Source organism: Bufo gargarizans, chromosome 1 (genome assembly GCF_014858855.1).
Source record: "Bufo gargarizans isolate SCDJY-AF-19 chromosome 1, ASM1485885v1, whole genome shotgun sequence".
Classification (NCBI taxonomy): Eukaryota; Metazoa; Chordata; class Amphibia; order Anura; family Bufonidae; genus Bufo; species Bufo gargarizans.
The window spans coordinates 159,486,906-159,500,158 of NC_058080.1; the positions used below are offsets into that span (position 1 = coordinate 159,486,906).

A 13,253-nucleotide genomic window follows, 5' to 3' on the forward strand; every position below is an offset into this window, starting at 1 on the left:
TGGCCCCCTGTACCGGCCATCATTCCCCGCCGTGGCCCCCTGTTCCGGCCCTCATTCCCCACCGTGGCCCCCTGTATCACTCCTCATTCCCCGCCGTGGCTCCCTGTACCGGCCCTCATTCCCCGCCGTGCCCCCTGCACGGGCCCTCATTCCCCACCGTGGCCCCCTGTACCGGCCATCATTCCCCGCCGTGGCCCCCTGTTCCGGCCCTCATTCCCCACCGTGGCCCCCTGTTCCGGCCCTCATTCCCCACCGTGGCCCCCTGTATCACTCCTCATTCCCCGCCGTGGCCCCCTGTACCGGCCATCATTCCCCGCCGTGGCCCCCTGTTCCGGCCCTCATTCCCCACCGTGGCCCCCTGTATCACTCCTCATTCCCCGCCGTGGCCCCTGCACGGGCCCTCATTCTCCGCCGTGGCCCCTGTACCGGCCCTCATTCCCCGCTCCGTCCTTGGTCAGCACTCCTGTGCAGTTCGGCTATATCTGAGGGAAGTGTTCGCAGTGACAGGAAATGTGCGAGCGAGAAGGAAGGGGAGGGCGCGGCGCGGCGCCGCGCACACAACAGCCCTGCTGAGACCTCAATGAAACCCAACGTGACCGAGTCAGGAGGATGGACAGGCCCCGCCGGCTGCTGCTGGATGTAGGTACACTATGGCGGTGCAGGGGCCCCTATGCACGGCTACAGCGCCTTCTCATACACTCGTCTCCTTCCTGTGTGTCACGTGTGACGGTGTATGCTGCGGTGCCTCTACTTCCCGGTGAGAGCCGTACACCGTGCAGCCGCATCATGTGATCGGCCGTCACGTGACCGCGGTCTCTCTTTCCCTCTGTATACAACCATCTCTTCCTAACGTGTATTGTAAGAGCGGCTTCTCCCGTCAGGCGGCGCTGTCTGCCACTGTATGGGCTTTCAATTCATTATACTGTATGGTTTCTGTGTGAAGGGTTAATTGCTGATCCTCAGGATAGATCAGTGGTGTCTGGTTGGTGAGGGTCCTGCTCCTGGCACCACCATCAGCTGAAGGAAGAGGCTGCGGTGTACCAGTCAGTGCCACAGCTTACCCTGGGCCAGTGACATCACGTTTATCGGTCACCAGGGGCGCAGCTAAAGGCTCATGGGCACTGGTGCAAGCGTTCCTCAGGATAGGCCATCAATATCAGATCGGTGACTCCTGGCACCATCGCCGATCAGCTGCTTGAAGAGAAAGCGGCACTCGTACAAGCTCTGCCTTCTCTGCTCTGTTTACCTGCTCGCCGCGGCAACCGCAGTGGTGAGCGATGTAGTTACAAGTATGGCGTCCTCATTCACTTCTATGGGACGGCTCTGTGTTCAAGTGAATACTACAGAGGTGAATGAGGATTTTTCACGCAACGCACAAGTGATGCGATAAAACCAATGCTCAGGTACACAGACCCATTGAAATGAATGGGTCCGCGTTCCGTGGGGCACAATGCGTTCGCATAACTCATTGCACCCGCGCGGAATACTTGCTCGTGTGCAAGGGGCCTAAGGCTTGCTCCATGTTATGTTATGGGGCTGAAAACTATCCCTGCATTGTGTTTCATTTTAAAATTTGCGTTCCGCAGCGTCAATAATGTTGTGTTACGGATTTTCTGTATCAGAAAGCTCCATTCAATTCAATGGCAAGTTAAAGGGGTTATCGAGTTCTAAAAATGCCCCCCACAATGCCCGAGCTCCTCCACTCCACGACACCTGCGTCACTCCGGATCCCTGCGCGGCCGCCGCTGGTTAACCCCTTTAATTCTGAAGTAGAAAACGCTGTGGTAAAATGCGCACTGATTTTGTTTGTGATCTCTCTTTCAGATTTTTTTCGCAGTGTTTTCCACTGCAGAATTAATTTCCAATTGAATGGAAAGATTCTTATACAGAAAATCTGGAACAAAATCTGCACCATAATTCACCCCCCAAAAATTGGCAGATTTTGGGCAGAAAATTCCGCCACCTGTGAGGGCACCCTTTTCACACGCGCAAGCGAGATTTACCCAAACTGGTGTAAAGGCAAACAGTCCTAGTTGCCCATAGCAACCAATCAGATTCCACCTTTCATTTTCTAAATGAACTCTGAAATTTGAAAGGTAGAATCTGATTGGTTGCTATGGGCAACTAGGACAGTTTTCCTTTACACCAGTTTTGATGAATCTCCCCCAATGTGTTCAGGAAAAATGGCAGCATGTTCTATATTGTAGGTTTTTCACGTATCCCCGGTTCCATAGAAATGCTTGCGTGAAAAATAGAAGGCGTCCAGATGCAATGTTTTTTTCACTGACGGTTAATAGAAGACGTTGAGCATTATCCTTCAGTTTTTCTGCACATGTGAAAAACACCTCAAAACTGATTGCATCCGCACGGAAAAAACGCACACACAGAATGCAGTCACAGACAAAACCGATTGTACTTGCCTGCAAAACCATCAGTTTTTTCCTGAACAGATCCTGACAACAGCCCGTATGGCTCCTGCGGAGGCCTTGGGGTTTGCAGGGATACTGAAGAAGATATAGTTAGATTGAACTACTAGGGAGAATGTGAGGTTTTATCATTAGGAACAGTATAGGGGCAATCTAGGGTCCATTCACTGGGGATTGCGGATCCGAAAAACATAGCCGACACTTTGAATAGAAATGCCTTTTCTTGTCCGTGTCTGCGGACAAGAATAGGGCATGTTCTATTTTTTTTTTTTTGCGGAACGGAAGTGTGGATGCGGACAGCACTCAGTGTGCTTGTGTGCTGTCCGCATCTTTTGCGGCCCCATTGAAAATGAATAGGTCCGGACCCATTTTGGACGTGTGAATGGACCCTTAGCCTGTAGCCAGGGCTGGAGCAGATCAGAAATGTAGCTGAGCTCAAATGGACTCTGATAACACGTGTCTGTGTTATCTCGTGACAAAAGCCGTTGACATCCATAGAAAAAGACAACATGTTCTTGGCGTTGTTTACTTAACCACTTCAGCCCCGCTAGCTGAAACCCCCTTCATGACCAGAGCACTTTTTACACTTCTGCACTACACTACTTTCACCGTTTATCGCTCGGTCATGCAACTTACCACCCAAATGAATTTTACCTCCTTTTTTTTCTCACTAATAGAGCTTTCATTTGGTGGTATTTTATTGCTGCTGGCATTTTAACTTTTTTTGTTATTAATCGAAATGTAACGATTTTTCACTTTCAGCTGTAAAATTTTGCAAAAAAAACGACATCCATATATAAATTTTTCGCTAAATTTATAGTTCTACATGTCTTTGATAAAAAAAAAAAATGTTTGGGCAAAAAAAAAAAAAATGGTTTGGGTAAAAGTTATAGCGTTTACAAACTAAGGTACAAAAATGTGAATTTCCGCTTTTTGAAACAGCTCTGACTTTCTGAGCACCTGTCATGTTTCCTGAGGTTCTACAATGCCCAAACAGTAGAAAAACCCCACAAATGACCCCATTTCGGAAAATAGACACCCTAAGGTATTCGCTGATGGGCATAGTGAGTTCATAGAACTTTTTATTTTTTGTCACAAGTTAGCGGAAAATGATGATTATTATTTTATTTTATTTTTTTCTTACAAAGTCTCATATTCCACTAACTTGCGACAAAAAATAAAAAATTCTAGGAACTCGCCATGCCCCTCACAGAATACCTTGGGGTGTCTTCTTTCCAAAATGGGGTCACTTGTGGCGTAGTTATACTGCCCTGGCAATTTAGGGGCCCAAATGTGTAAGAAGTACTTTGCAATCAAAATCTGTAAAAAATGACCGGAGAAATCCGAAAGGTGCACTTTGGAATGTGGGTCCCTTTGCCCACCTTGGCTGCAAAAAAGTGTCACACATCTGGTATCGCCGTACTCAGGAGAAGTTGGGGAATGTGTTTTGGGGTGTCATTTTACATATACCCATGCTGGGTGAGAGAAATATCTTGGCAAAAGACAACTTTTCCCATTTTTTTTATACAAAGTTGGCATTTGACCAAGATATTTTTCTCACCCAGCATGGGTATATGTAAAGGTGCCCAAATTCCTTTTAGGAGGGCATTTTTAGACATTTGGATCCCAGACTTCTTCTCACGCTTTAGGGCCCCTAAAAAGCCAGGGCAGTATAAATACCCCACATGTGACCCCACTTTGGAAAGAAGACACCCCAAGGTATTCAATGAGGGGCCTGGCGAGTTCATATAAAAAAAATTTTTCGCATAAGTTAGTGGAAATTGATTTTATTTATTTTTTTATTTATTTTTTCTCACAAAGTCTCACTTTCCGCTAACTTAGGACAAAAATTTAAATCTTTCATGGACTCAATATGCCCCTCAGCAAATACCTTGGGGTGTCTTCTTTCCAAAATGGGGTCAGTTGTGGGGTGTTTGTACTGCCCTGGCATTTGAGGGTCTCCGCAATCATTACATGTATGGCCAGCATTAGGAGTTTCTGCTATTCTCCTTATATTGAGCATACAGGTAATGAGATTTTTTTTTCCGTTCAGCCTCTGGGCTGAAAGAAAAAAATGAACGGCACAGATTTCTTCATTCGCATCGATCAATGTGGATGAAAAAATCTCTGCCAAAAAAAAAAAAAAAGGAGGGGAAAGGCGTCTGCCAGGACATAGGAGCTCCGCCCTACATCCATACCCACTCAGCTCGTATGCCCTGGCAAACCAGATTTCTCCATTCACATCAATCGATGTGGATGAATAAATCATTGCCGGGATTTTTATTTTTTTTTACATACAAAGTGTTTGCCAAAGCATAGGAACGCCGCCACCTCCTCAGCTCGTATGCCTTGGCAAACGTATCTGTTACTGCAGAGGAGAAATCTCGTCTTGCAGCGCCGCATACACCGACTTGCGTGTAATCTGACAGCAGCGCAATGCTTCTGTCAGAATGCACATCAGTGCTGCAGCTAGTCGATCGGTTGGTCCACCTGGAAGGTTAAAAAAAAAAAAAAAGAAGAAAAAACCAGGCCGCAACGCAATAATTTTATTAACTTTGGAACAGAATATATAAACTTTAACTTTTTTAACTGAACATTAACCTTTTTGCTTACTGGTGCTTTTTTTTTTTTTTTTTTACCTTTTATAGAACAAACCTCTCCTTCCTCATGGGTCAATGTGCAAAGCGCAAATCGCCCAAAGATGTGGCGAAGTGCGTTATGCACTTTGTCCCAGGTGAAAGGAGAGGTTTGCAGCAGCTGTGTGAGTGAATGGGCCCTAATAGCCCTGTGTGCCTATCCTGGTGAGATGATCCCTATGCTAATAGTGTACCTGTGAGTGGTATTTCCGGAAACACTCTCCAAAGCATAGGGCAGGGTGGTCAGGACAGTCAGGACAGAAATAGCGGGTGTCACGCCTTATTCCACTCCTGCTACAGACACAACATCTTTTTCGGGGTGACGGTTGGGTTGAGGTACCAGGAACGACATTGGGGAAATTTCGCTCGTGTAGACGGCTAACTACACTGGTGGATGGGGCCACGGAACCTCCTGGGTACAGGAGGTTCTCGATGATCTCTTCCTGAAATTTGAGGAAGGATCCAGTTCTCCCAGCCTTACTGTAGAGAACAAAACTATTATACAGAGCCAATTGAATTAAATATACAGACACCTTCTTATACCAGCGTCTGGTTCTGCGGGAAACTAAATATGGAGACAACATCTGGTCATTGAAGTCCACCCCTCCCATGTGAAGGTTATAGTCGTGGACTGAGAGGGGCTTTTCAATGACACGGGTTGCTCGCTCAATTTGTATTGTCGTGTCTGCGTGAATGGAGGAGAGCATGTAAACGTCACGCTTGTCTCTCCATTTCACCGCGAGCAGTTCTTCGTTACACAGTGGGTCCCTCTGCCTCCTTGCAAGACGGGTGCTAACGAGCCGTTGGGGGAAGCCCGCGAAGACTAGTTCGCGCGGTACCACAGGCGCCAATCCGTTCTAGAAACAAATGCCTAAAGAGGGCCACACTTGTGTAAAAATTGTCCACATAAAGATGGTACCCCTTGCCGAATAAGGGTGACACCAAGTCCCAAACTGTCTTCCCACTGCTCTCCAGGTAGTCAGGGCAACCGACCGGCTCGAGGGTCTGATCTTTTCCCTCATAGATCCGAAATTTGTGGGTATAGCCTGTGGCCCTTTCACAGAGCTTATACAATTTGACCCCATACCGGGCGCGCTTGCTTGGGATGTATTGTTTGAAGCCAAGGCGCCCGGTAAAATGTATCAGGGACTCGTCTACGCAGATGTTTTGCTCTGGGGTATACAAATCTGCAAATTTCAGGTTGAAATGGTCTATGAGGGGCCGAATTTTGTGGAGCCGGTCAAAAGCAGGGTGGCCTCTGGGACGGGAGGTGCTGTTATCACTAAAGTGCAGGAAACGCAGGATGGCCTCAAAACGTGCCCTGGACATAGCAGCAGAGAACATGGGCATGTGATGAATTGGGTTCGTGGACCAATATGACCGCAATTCATGCTTTTTAGTTAGACCCATGTTGAGGAGGAGGCCCAGAAAAGTTTTAATTTCAGAAACTTGGACTGGTTTCCACCGGAAAGGCTGGGCATAAAAGCTTCCCGGGTTAGCGGTGATAAATTGTGTGGCATACCTGTTTGTTTCGGCCACAACTATGTCTAAGAGCTCCGCAGTCAAGAACAGCTCAAAAAATCCCAGGGCCGAACCGATCTGAGCTGTCTCAACCCGAACTCCAGACTGGGCAGTGAAAGGGGGAACTACAGGTGCGGCTGAAGTTGGGGACTGCCAATCAGGGTTTGCCAGCACCTCAGTGATTCTAGGGGGTCTACGGGCCCGTCTTTGCGGTGGCTGCAATGGGGTCACTACTGCTCGTGCCACCGTACCAGCTTCAACTGCCCTTCTGGTGCTCGCTACTTCACCAGGTTGTACGGCAGTGCTGGTACTAGGTCCAGGGAGGGCTGGGCTGCTGGTGTATGCCTCACCACGTAATCCGACAGCACCAGCCCCACTCTGCTGCTCTTGAAGCGGATCCTGCGCAACCTGTGGTCTAGCGACACAGGGCCGGGTACGCCTGGTGCTATCAGGGACCTCAGCCTCCTCGTCCAAACTTTGGGTCAGAGAGCCACTGCTTTCTACAGGTTCGTATTCTGACCCGCTAGATTCATCAGATGAGGGTTCCCATTCCTCATCCGACTGGGTCAGAAGCCTGTAGGCCTCTTCAGAAGAATACCCCCTGTTTGACATGTGGGCAACTAAATTTAGGGGTATTCCCTGAGACTACCCAAGAAAAAAAAGCAAGCCTGTCTTACAAAGGGGAGGCTAGCGAAGTACCGGAGGCCGCTGCGGTTGATAAAAAAATATCAAAACTGATTTTTTTTTTATCGCCGCAGCGCGTGTAAAGTGAATGTGCAGCGATCAAAAAAAAATTTTTTTTGTCACTGCGGTGGGGCGGGTGTGGGCGAACGCACGTGTGGGCGACCGATCAGGCCTGATCGGGCAAACACTGCGTTTTGGGTGGAGGGAGAACTAAAGTGACACTAATACAATTATAGATCTGACTGTGATCAGTTTTGATCACTTCCAGATACTATAAAAGTACAAATGCTGATCAGCGATACGCTAATCAGCGAATAACGGACTGCGGTGCGGTGGGCTGGGCGCTAACTGATCCCTAAACTACCTAACCAAGGGGCCTAAACTATACCTAAAACCTAACGGTCAATACCAGTGAAAAAAAAAGTGACAGTTTGCACTGATCGCTTTTTTCCTTTCACTAGTGATTGACAGGGGCGATCAAAGGGGTGATCAAAGGGTTAATTGTGGTTCAGGGGGGTGATCTGGGGCTAAGTGTGTAGTGTTGGTGTACTCACTGTGTAGCCTGCTCCTCTGCTGGATCCAACCGACGAAAAGAACCAGCAGAGGAGCAGGGCAGCCATATAACAGATCATATTTACTAATATGATCTGCTATCTGGCGCTCTGATTGGATTTTTAAAAAATCATCAGCTTGCCAGCCGCGATCATTGGCTGGCAAGCTGATGACGAATTACTCCTCGACGAAATGCCGGCCCGAACTGCGCGGGCCGGCATAGCGCGTCATCTCGCGAGATGACGCGTATATGCGTCAGTCTGCGCAGCGATGCCGCCTCCGGACCGCACATCTGCGTTAGGCGGTCCGGAGGCGGTTAAAGGGGTTATCCAATACTATAAGGTTTCATTCACACGACTGTATAATTTTATCCGCATCCGTTCCGCATTTTGCGGAATAGATGCGGATCCATTCATTTCTATGGGTGAATAAAATGTGTGGACAACATTCAGTATGTTGTCCGCATCCGTGTTTCCGCATTTCTAGTCTGCAAAAATATGAAGCTTGTCCTACTATTGTCCGCACACATTGGTCCCCAGCCCCATTCAAATCAATGGATCCGCAAATTGTGGATGACATACGGCATGGATTCCGTATGTCATCCTTTTTTTTTCGGATCCGTTTCCGTATTTTTCAAGGTATAAATAATTCTTTATTTTTTTTTTCTTCCATTTTTTGCGGACCGTGAAAAATGGAAGACATACGGAACACAAGCGGAAGTCATTTGTCCGCAAACTGCGGACACGCGATTCCGTTATTTGTGGACCGCAAAACGGAAAGGATTAAACACGGTCGTGTGAATCTACCCTAAGACTAGTTCCACACTGGCGGCATCCTGTTCCGGCGGGGGAACAGCCTGCCGGATCCGTGCTGCCGCTAGTGCACCGTGCCGCCGGCAAACATGCCGAGAGGCGACCGGAATAAAACTACACGTGTATAAACTACAGTTTTTGTAAGAGGCGTATTTTAGTTTGTCAGCAGCAGTATGATGACGTATATATTTGTTGCACTCAGGGGACATCCAAGTGGACCTTTTTGCTGTTTTTCAATTTTTCTACCCTTTATAAGTGCACAGATAAGTGTATTTTGGGGTTCAGGGGTTGTCTAACTTGTTGGAAATTTTCCTCATTTAATAATCGGTGTACCAAACCTGTGACTTCTCATTGTTAAAGCGCACTACGCTCCCATTCGCTTGTATGGGGAGCCGGCTTGGAGGAGTCCTCCAGCCTCCACTTTGTGGGACTCCATTCTCTATATAGGTGCGGGTCCCAGCAGTGGGAGCTGCACCTATAAGACAATAGGGGCATATCCTAGCGCTATGCCCCCATTGTCTATGAGGAGACAACCCCTTTTAAATAGCTTTTGTAATAAAAGGTCTTATAAACAGAGTGGGAAATTAAAGGGAGTCTGTCACCACTATATGACCATATACAGCACTTACATGGCGCTGTAGCACACCTATACAGGATTGTAACGGTACCTTTGTTATTTTCTTTAGACATCCAGAAGCAGGAAAAACCACATTTATTTCATATGTAAACGAGCACTCGCAAGTGCCCAGGGGCGGCATTCAGTGTGTAGGAGCCCAGGCTGCTCTGCCTTTTTAACCGTTACTCCTCCCCCAGCCTCTTCCTTTGCCCGCCCTCCTATTCCCTTGTATCATCCCTAGGTCCGGCCGAGATCCTGCGCCTGCGAACTGTTTCGCTGGGGCATGCACACTGCAATGCCCATTTTGGGTACGGCATCAATTCAACTCGTGCACATGCGCCAGCCGGCGAAGCAGTGCGCAGGTGCAGGATCTCGGCCGGACCTAGGGATGATACAAGGGAATAGGAGGACGGGCAAAGGAAGAGGCTGGGGAGGAGTAATGGTTAAAAAGGCAGAGCAGCCTGGGCACCTACACACTGAACGCCGCCCCTGGGCACTTGCGAGTGCTCATTTGCTTATGAAATAAACATGGTTTTTCCTGCTTCTGGATGTTTATAGAAAATAACAAAGGTACCAATGTATAGAATCATGTATAGGTGTGCTACAGCGCCATGTGGTCATATAGTGGTGACAGACTCCCTTTAAAGACCTGTGCCAGGTCATCCGAGTGAGACCGTGCGTGGCTATAGTAGTGCAAGAAGCAGTAGCGGCACCAGCCATCGGGCCAGCAGTAGTAGCAGCATGCCAAAGTTCTCCCTCATTGCCGTAAGTGACAGATTGTTATTGAGGACAAAAAGGATGACCTTGTGGACTGGATTGCTCCCTTATCTTCTCAGTCACAGCAGAATGATGTCAATGTCACCTCTGAGTCTAAAACTGTGCTTTTGGGCCAGGAGTCTGTGCATTCCTACTGCTTGCGGCACCAGAGAAGTCTTTCATTTGCAAGATCTGTCCTTACTGTCCCCTCCCAGTGGGGTGCTTTATTTTTTCTGTAAGAAGAGCTAACAACACCCCATGTGCTATGGAAGATACTTCAAGATAGTCTCCCTGTTCCATGAGACGGAGGTTCAGGCGGAGTACCTGATGACTATCTGTCTTGGTAGTAGTAGTGGCACTTGTAGCCATGGTGGGGGATTATGGGGGCACTGGTAGGTGCGGTGACATTGGCACTTGGGGCAGATACAGAGGAGGGAATTGTGAGTGGGGGGGGGGGGGGGGGGGGGCAAGGGTGCCCATGAATACACATCACAGTTTGATAACAGCGCCAGGGCGGATGAAGACTATAATGGCGATTATGTGTTGAGCAGGATCTGGCAATCGAGGAAAGTGTTGGCTGAGGTGGCAATAAAAATCTGATCCAATATATGGCCAAAACATATGTATGGCAGAAACATAAAAAACTGCCAGGGCCACACCTGCTTCCAGCTCAGGAATGGGTGATGCTGCTGATACGATTGATGCAGGCTTAAAATATGCCAGACCTAGGACAACCTCAGATGCCACTAGCTCCGTGCGGGCATCTCCTGTATGGCACTTTTTCTTTACAGTGCAGACAAAACCCCTGCCATGTACAATATCTGAAGGATGAAAACAAGCGGTAGGCGTTCAAGCTAGGGTTGAGCGAATTTAATATTTTGAAATTCGTTTTCGGTTTGGGTTGTGGTTTAATGTGAATTGCAGTAACTGATCCGTCCGGTTTCCGTTTTGCTGGAGTCCTTTCCTACATAACAGAAACCGGACGGATCTGTTATGCAGGTCATAGACTTCTATTGTGACGGAATGCCTCGTCATGGAATTGCATTATGGTCCGTGGTAACGTAATCCGTAGCGCAATTCACATTATACCACAACTCGAACCGAAAACTAATTTTAAAATATTAAATTCGCTCATCCCTAGTTTAAACATGGGCACCACGTGGCTCTATTGCAGCCCATAAAGTGGCCTCACCAGATCCAGTGGGAAATTAGAACTGGCCAGCATCCGGTACAAGACTTTCTAGCATCCGCAAGCAGTACAGTGTATTTTTCATGTTCATGATCAGTTACTGCTTCTCACGCTTTTACCCTTCGCCCTCCACTCCGTCTCCAGAAAATGCCTTGCATGAAATACTCAGATGCTTATATCGGAGGGGGAGACAGACAACCCCTTTAAAGTGCATCTTCCTGCCAGTTGTGTATGGTGTTCAGCAAAAATGGCAGGGACATCGTGACTGCCCTGCATTTGGAGGAAATGCATGTTCTGTCCATGGCACATGGGATATATTTAGTGGTGTAAGGCCCCTTGCAGATGAGCGTTATGCTGACATAATGCTGTTAGTGTCATCTAATACATTCCAAAACTGTAAGGGTTACATAGCATCATAAATCAATATACAGGTCCTTCTAAAAAAATTAGCATATTGTGATAAAGTTCATTATTTTCTGTAATGTACTGATAAACATTAGACTTTCATATATTTTAGATTCATTACACACAACTGAAGTAGTTCAAGCCTTTTATTGTTTTAATATTGATGATTTTGGCATACAGCTCAAGAAAACCCAAATTTCCTATCTAAAAAAATTAGCATATTTCATCCGACCAATAAAAGAAAATGGTTTTTAATACAAAAAAAGTCAACCTTCAAATAATTATGTTCAGTTATGCACTCAATACTTGGTCGGGAATCCTTTTGCAGAAATGACTGCTTCAATGCGGCGTGGCATGGAGGCAATCAGCCTGTGGCACTGCTGAGGTGTTATGGAGGCCCAGGATGCTTCGATAGCGGCCTTAAGCTCATCCAGAGTGTTGGGTCTTGCGTCTCTCAACTTTCTCTTCCCAATATCCCACAGATTCTCTATGGGGTTCAGGTCAGGAGAGTTGGCACGCCAATTGAGCACAGTAATACCATGGTCAGTAAACCATTTACCAGTGGTTTTGGCACTGTGAGCAGGTGCCAGGTCGTGCTGAAAAATGAAATCTTCATCTCCATAAAAGATTTTCAGCAGATGGAAGCATGAAGTGCTCCAAAATCTCCTGATAGCTAGCTGCATTGACCCTGCCCTGGATAAAACACAGTGGACCAACACCAGCAGCTGACATGGCACCCCAGACCATCACTGACAGTGGGTACTTGACACTGGACTTCAGGCATTTTGGCATTTCCCTCTCCCCAGTCTTCCTCCAGACTCTGGCACCTTGATTTCCGAATGACATGCAAAATTTGCTTTCATCCGAAAAAAGTACTTTGGACCACTGAGCAACAGTCCACTGCTGCTTCTCTGTAGCCCAGGTCAGGCGCTTCTGCCGCTGTTTCTGGTTCAAAAGTGGCTTGACCTGGGGAATGCGGCACCTGTAGCCCATTTCCTGCACACGCCTGTACACGGTGGCTCTGGATGTTTCTACTCCAGACTCAGTCCACTGTTTCCGCAGGTCCCCCAAGGTCTGGAATCGGTCCTTCTCCACAATCTTCCTCAGGGTCCGGTCACCTCTTCTCGTTGTGCAGCGTTTTCTGCCACACTTTTTCCTTCCCACAGACTTCCCACTGAGGTGCCTTGATACAGCACTCTGGGAACAGCCTATTCGTTCAGAAATTTCTTTCTGTGCCTTACCCTCTTGCTTGAGGGTGTCAATGATGGCCTTCTGGACAGCAGTCAGGTCGGCAGTCTTACCCATGATTGCGGGTTTGAGTAATGAACCAGGCTGGGAGTTTTTAAAAGCCTCAGGAATCTTTTGCAGGTGTTTAGCGTTAATTAGTTGATTCAGATGATTAGGTTAATAGCTCGTTTAGAGAACCTTTTCATGATATGCTAATTTTTAGAGATAGGAATTTTGGGTTTTCATGAGCTGTATGCCAAAATCATCAATATTAAAACAATAAAAGGCTTGAACTACTTCAGTTGTGTGTAATGAATCTAAAATATATGAAAGTCTAATGTTTATCAGTACATTACAGAAAATAATGAACTTTATCACAATATGCTAATTTTTTTAGAAGGACCTGTATTGCTGTGACCCCGTCAGTGC

General features: G+C 47.3%; 1 protein-coding gene across 1 annotated transcript in view; it reads left to right on the top strand.

The window, feature by feature from the left end:
- The first annotated feature begins 423 nt into the window (after nucleotides 1-423).
- The window catches only part of TMEM192 (transmembrane protein 192), an 87,368-nt gene continuing 74,538 nt past the window's right edge, over nucleotides 424-13,253 (top strand). The window contains exon 1 of the mRNA XM_044299890.1: nucleotides 424-639. Coding sequence (XP_044155825.1) covers nucleotides 610-639 — 30 coding nt within the window. The 5' untranslated portion in view covers nucleotides 424-609. The remainder of the gene's footprint in view (nucleotides 640-13,253) is intronic.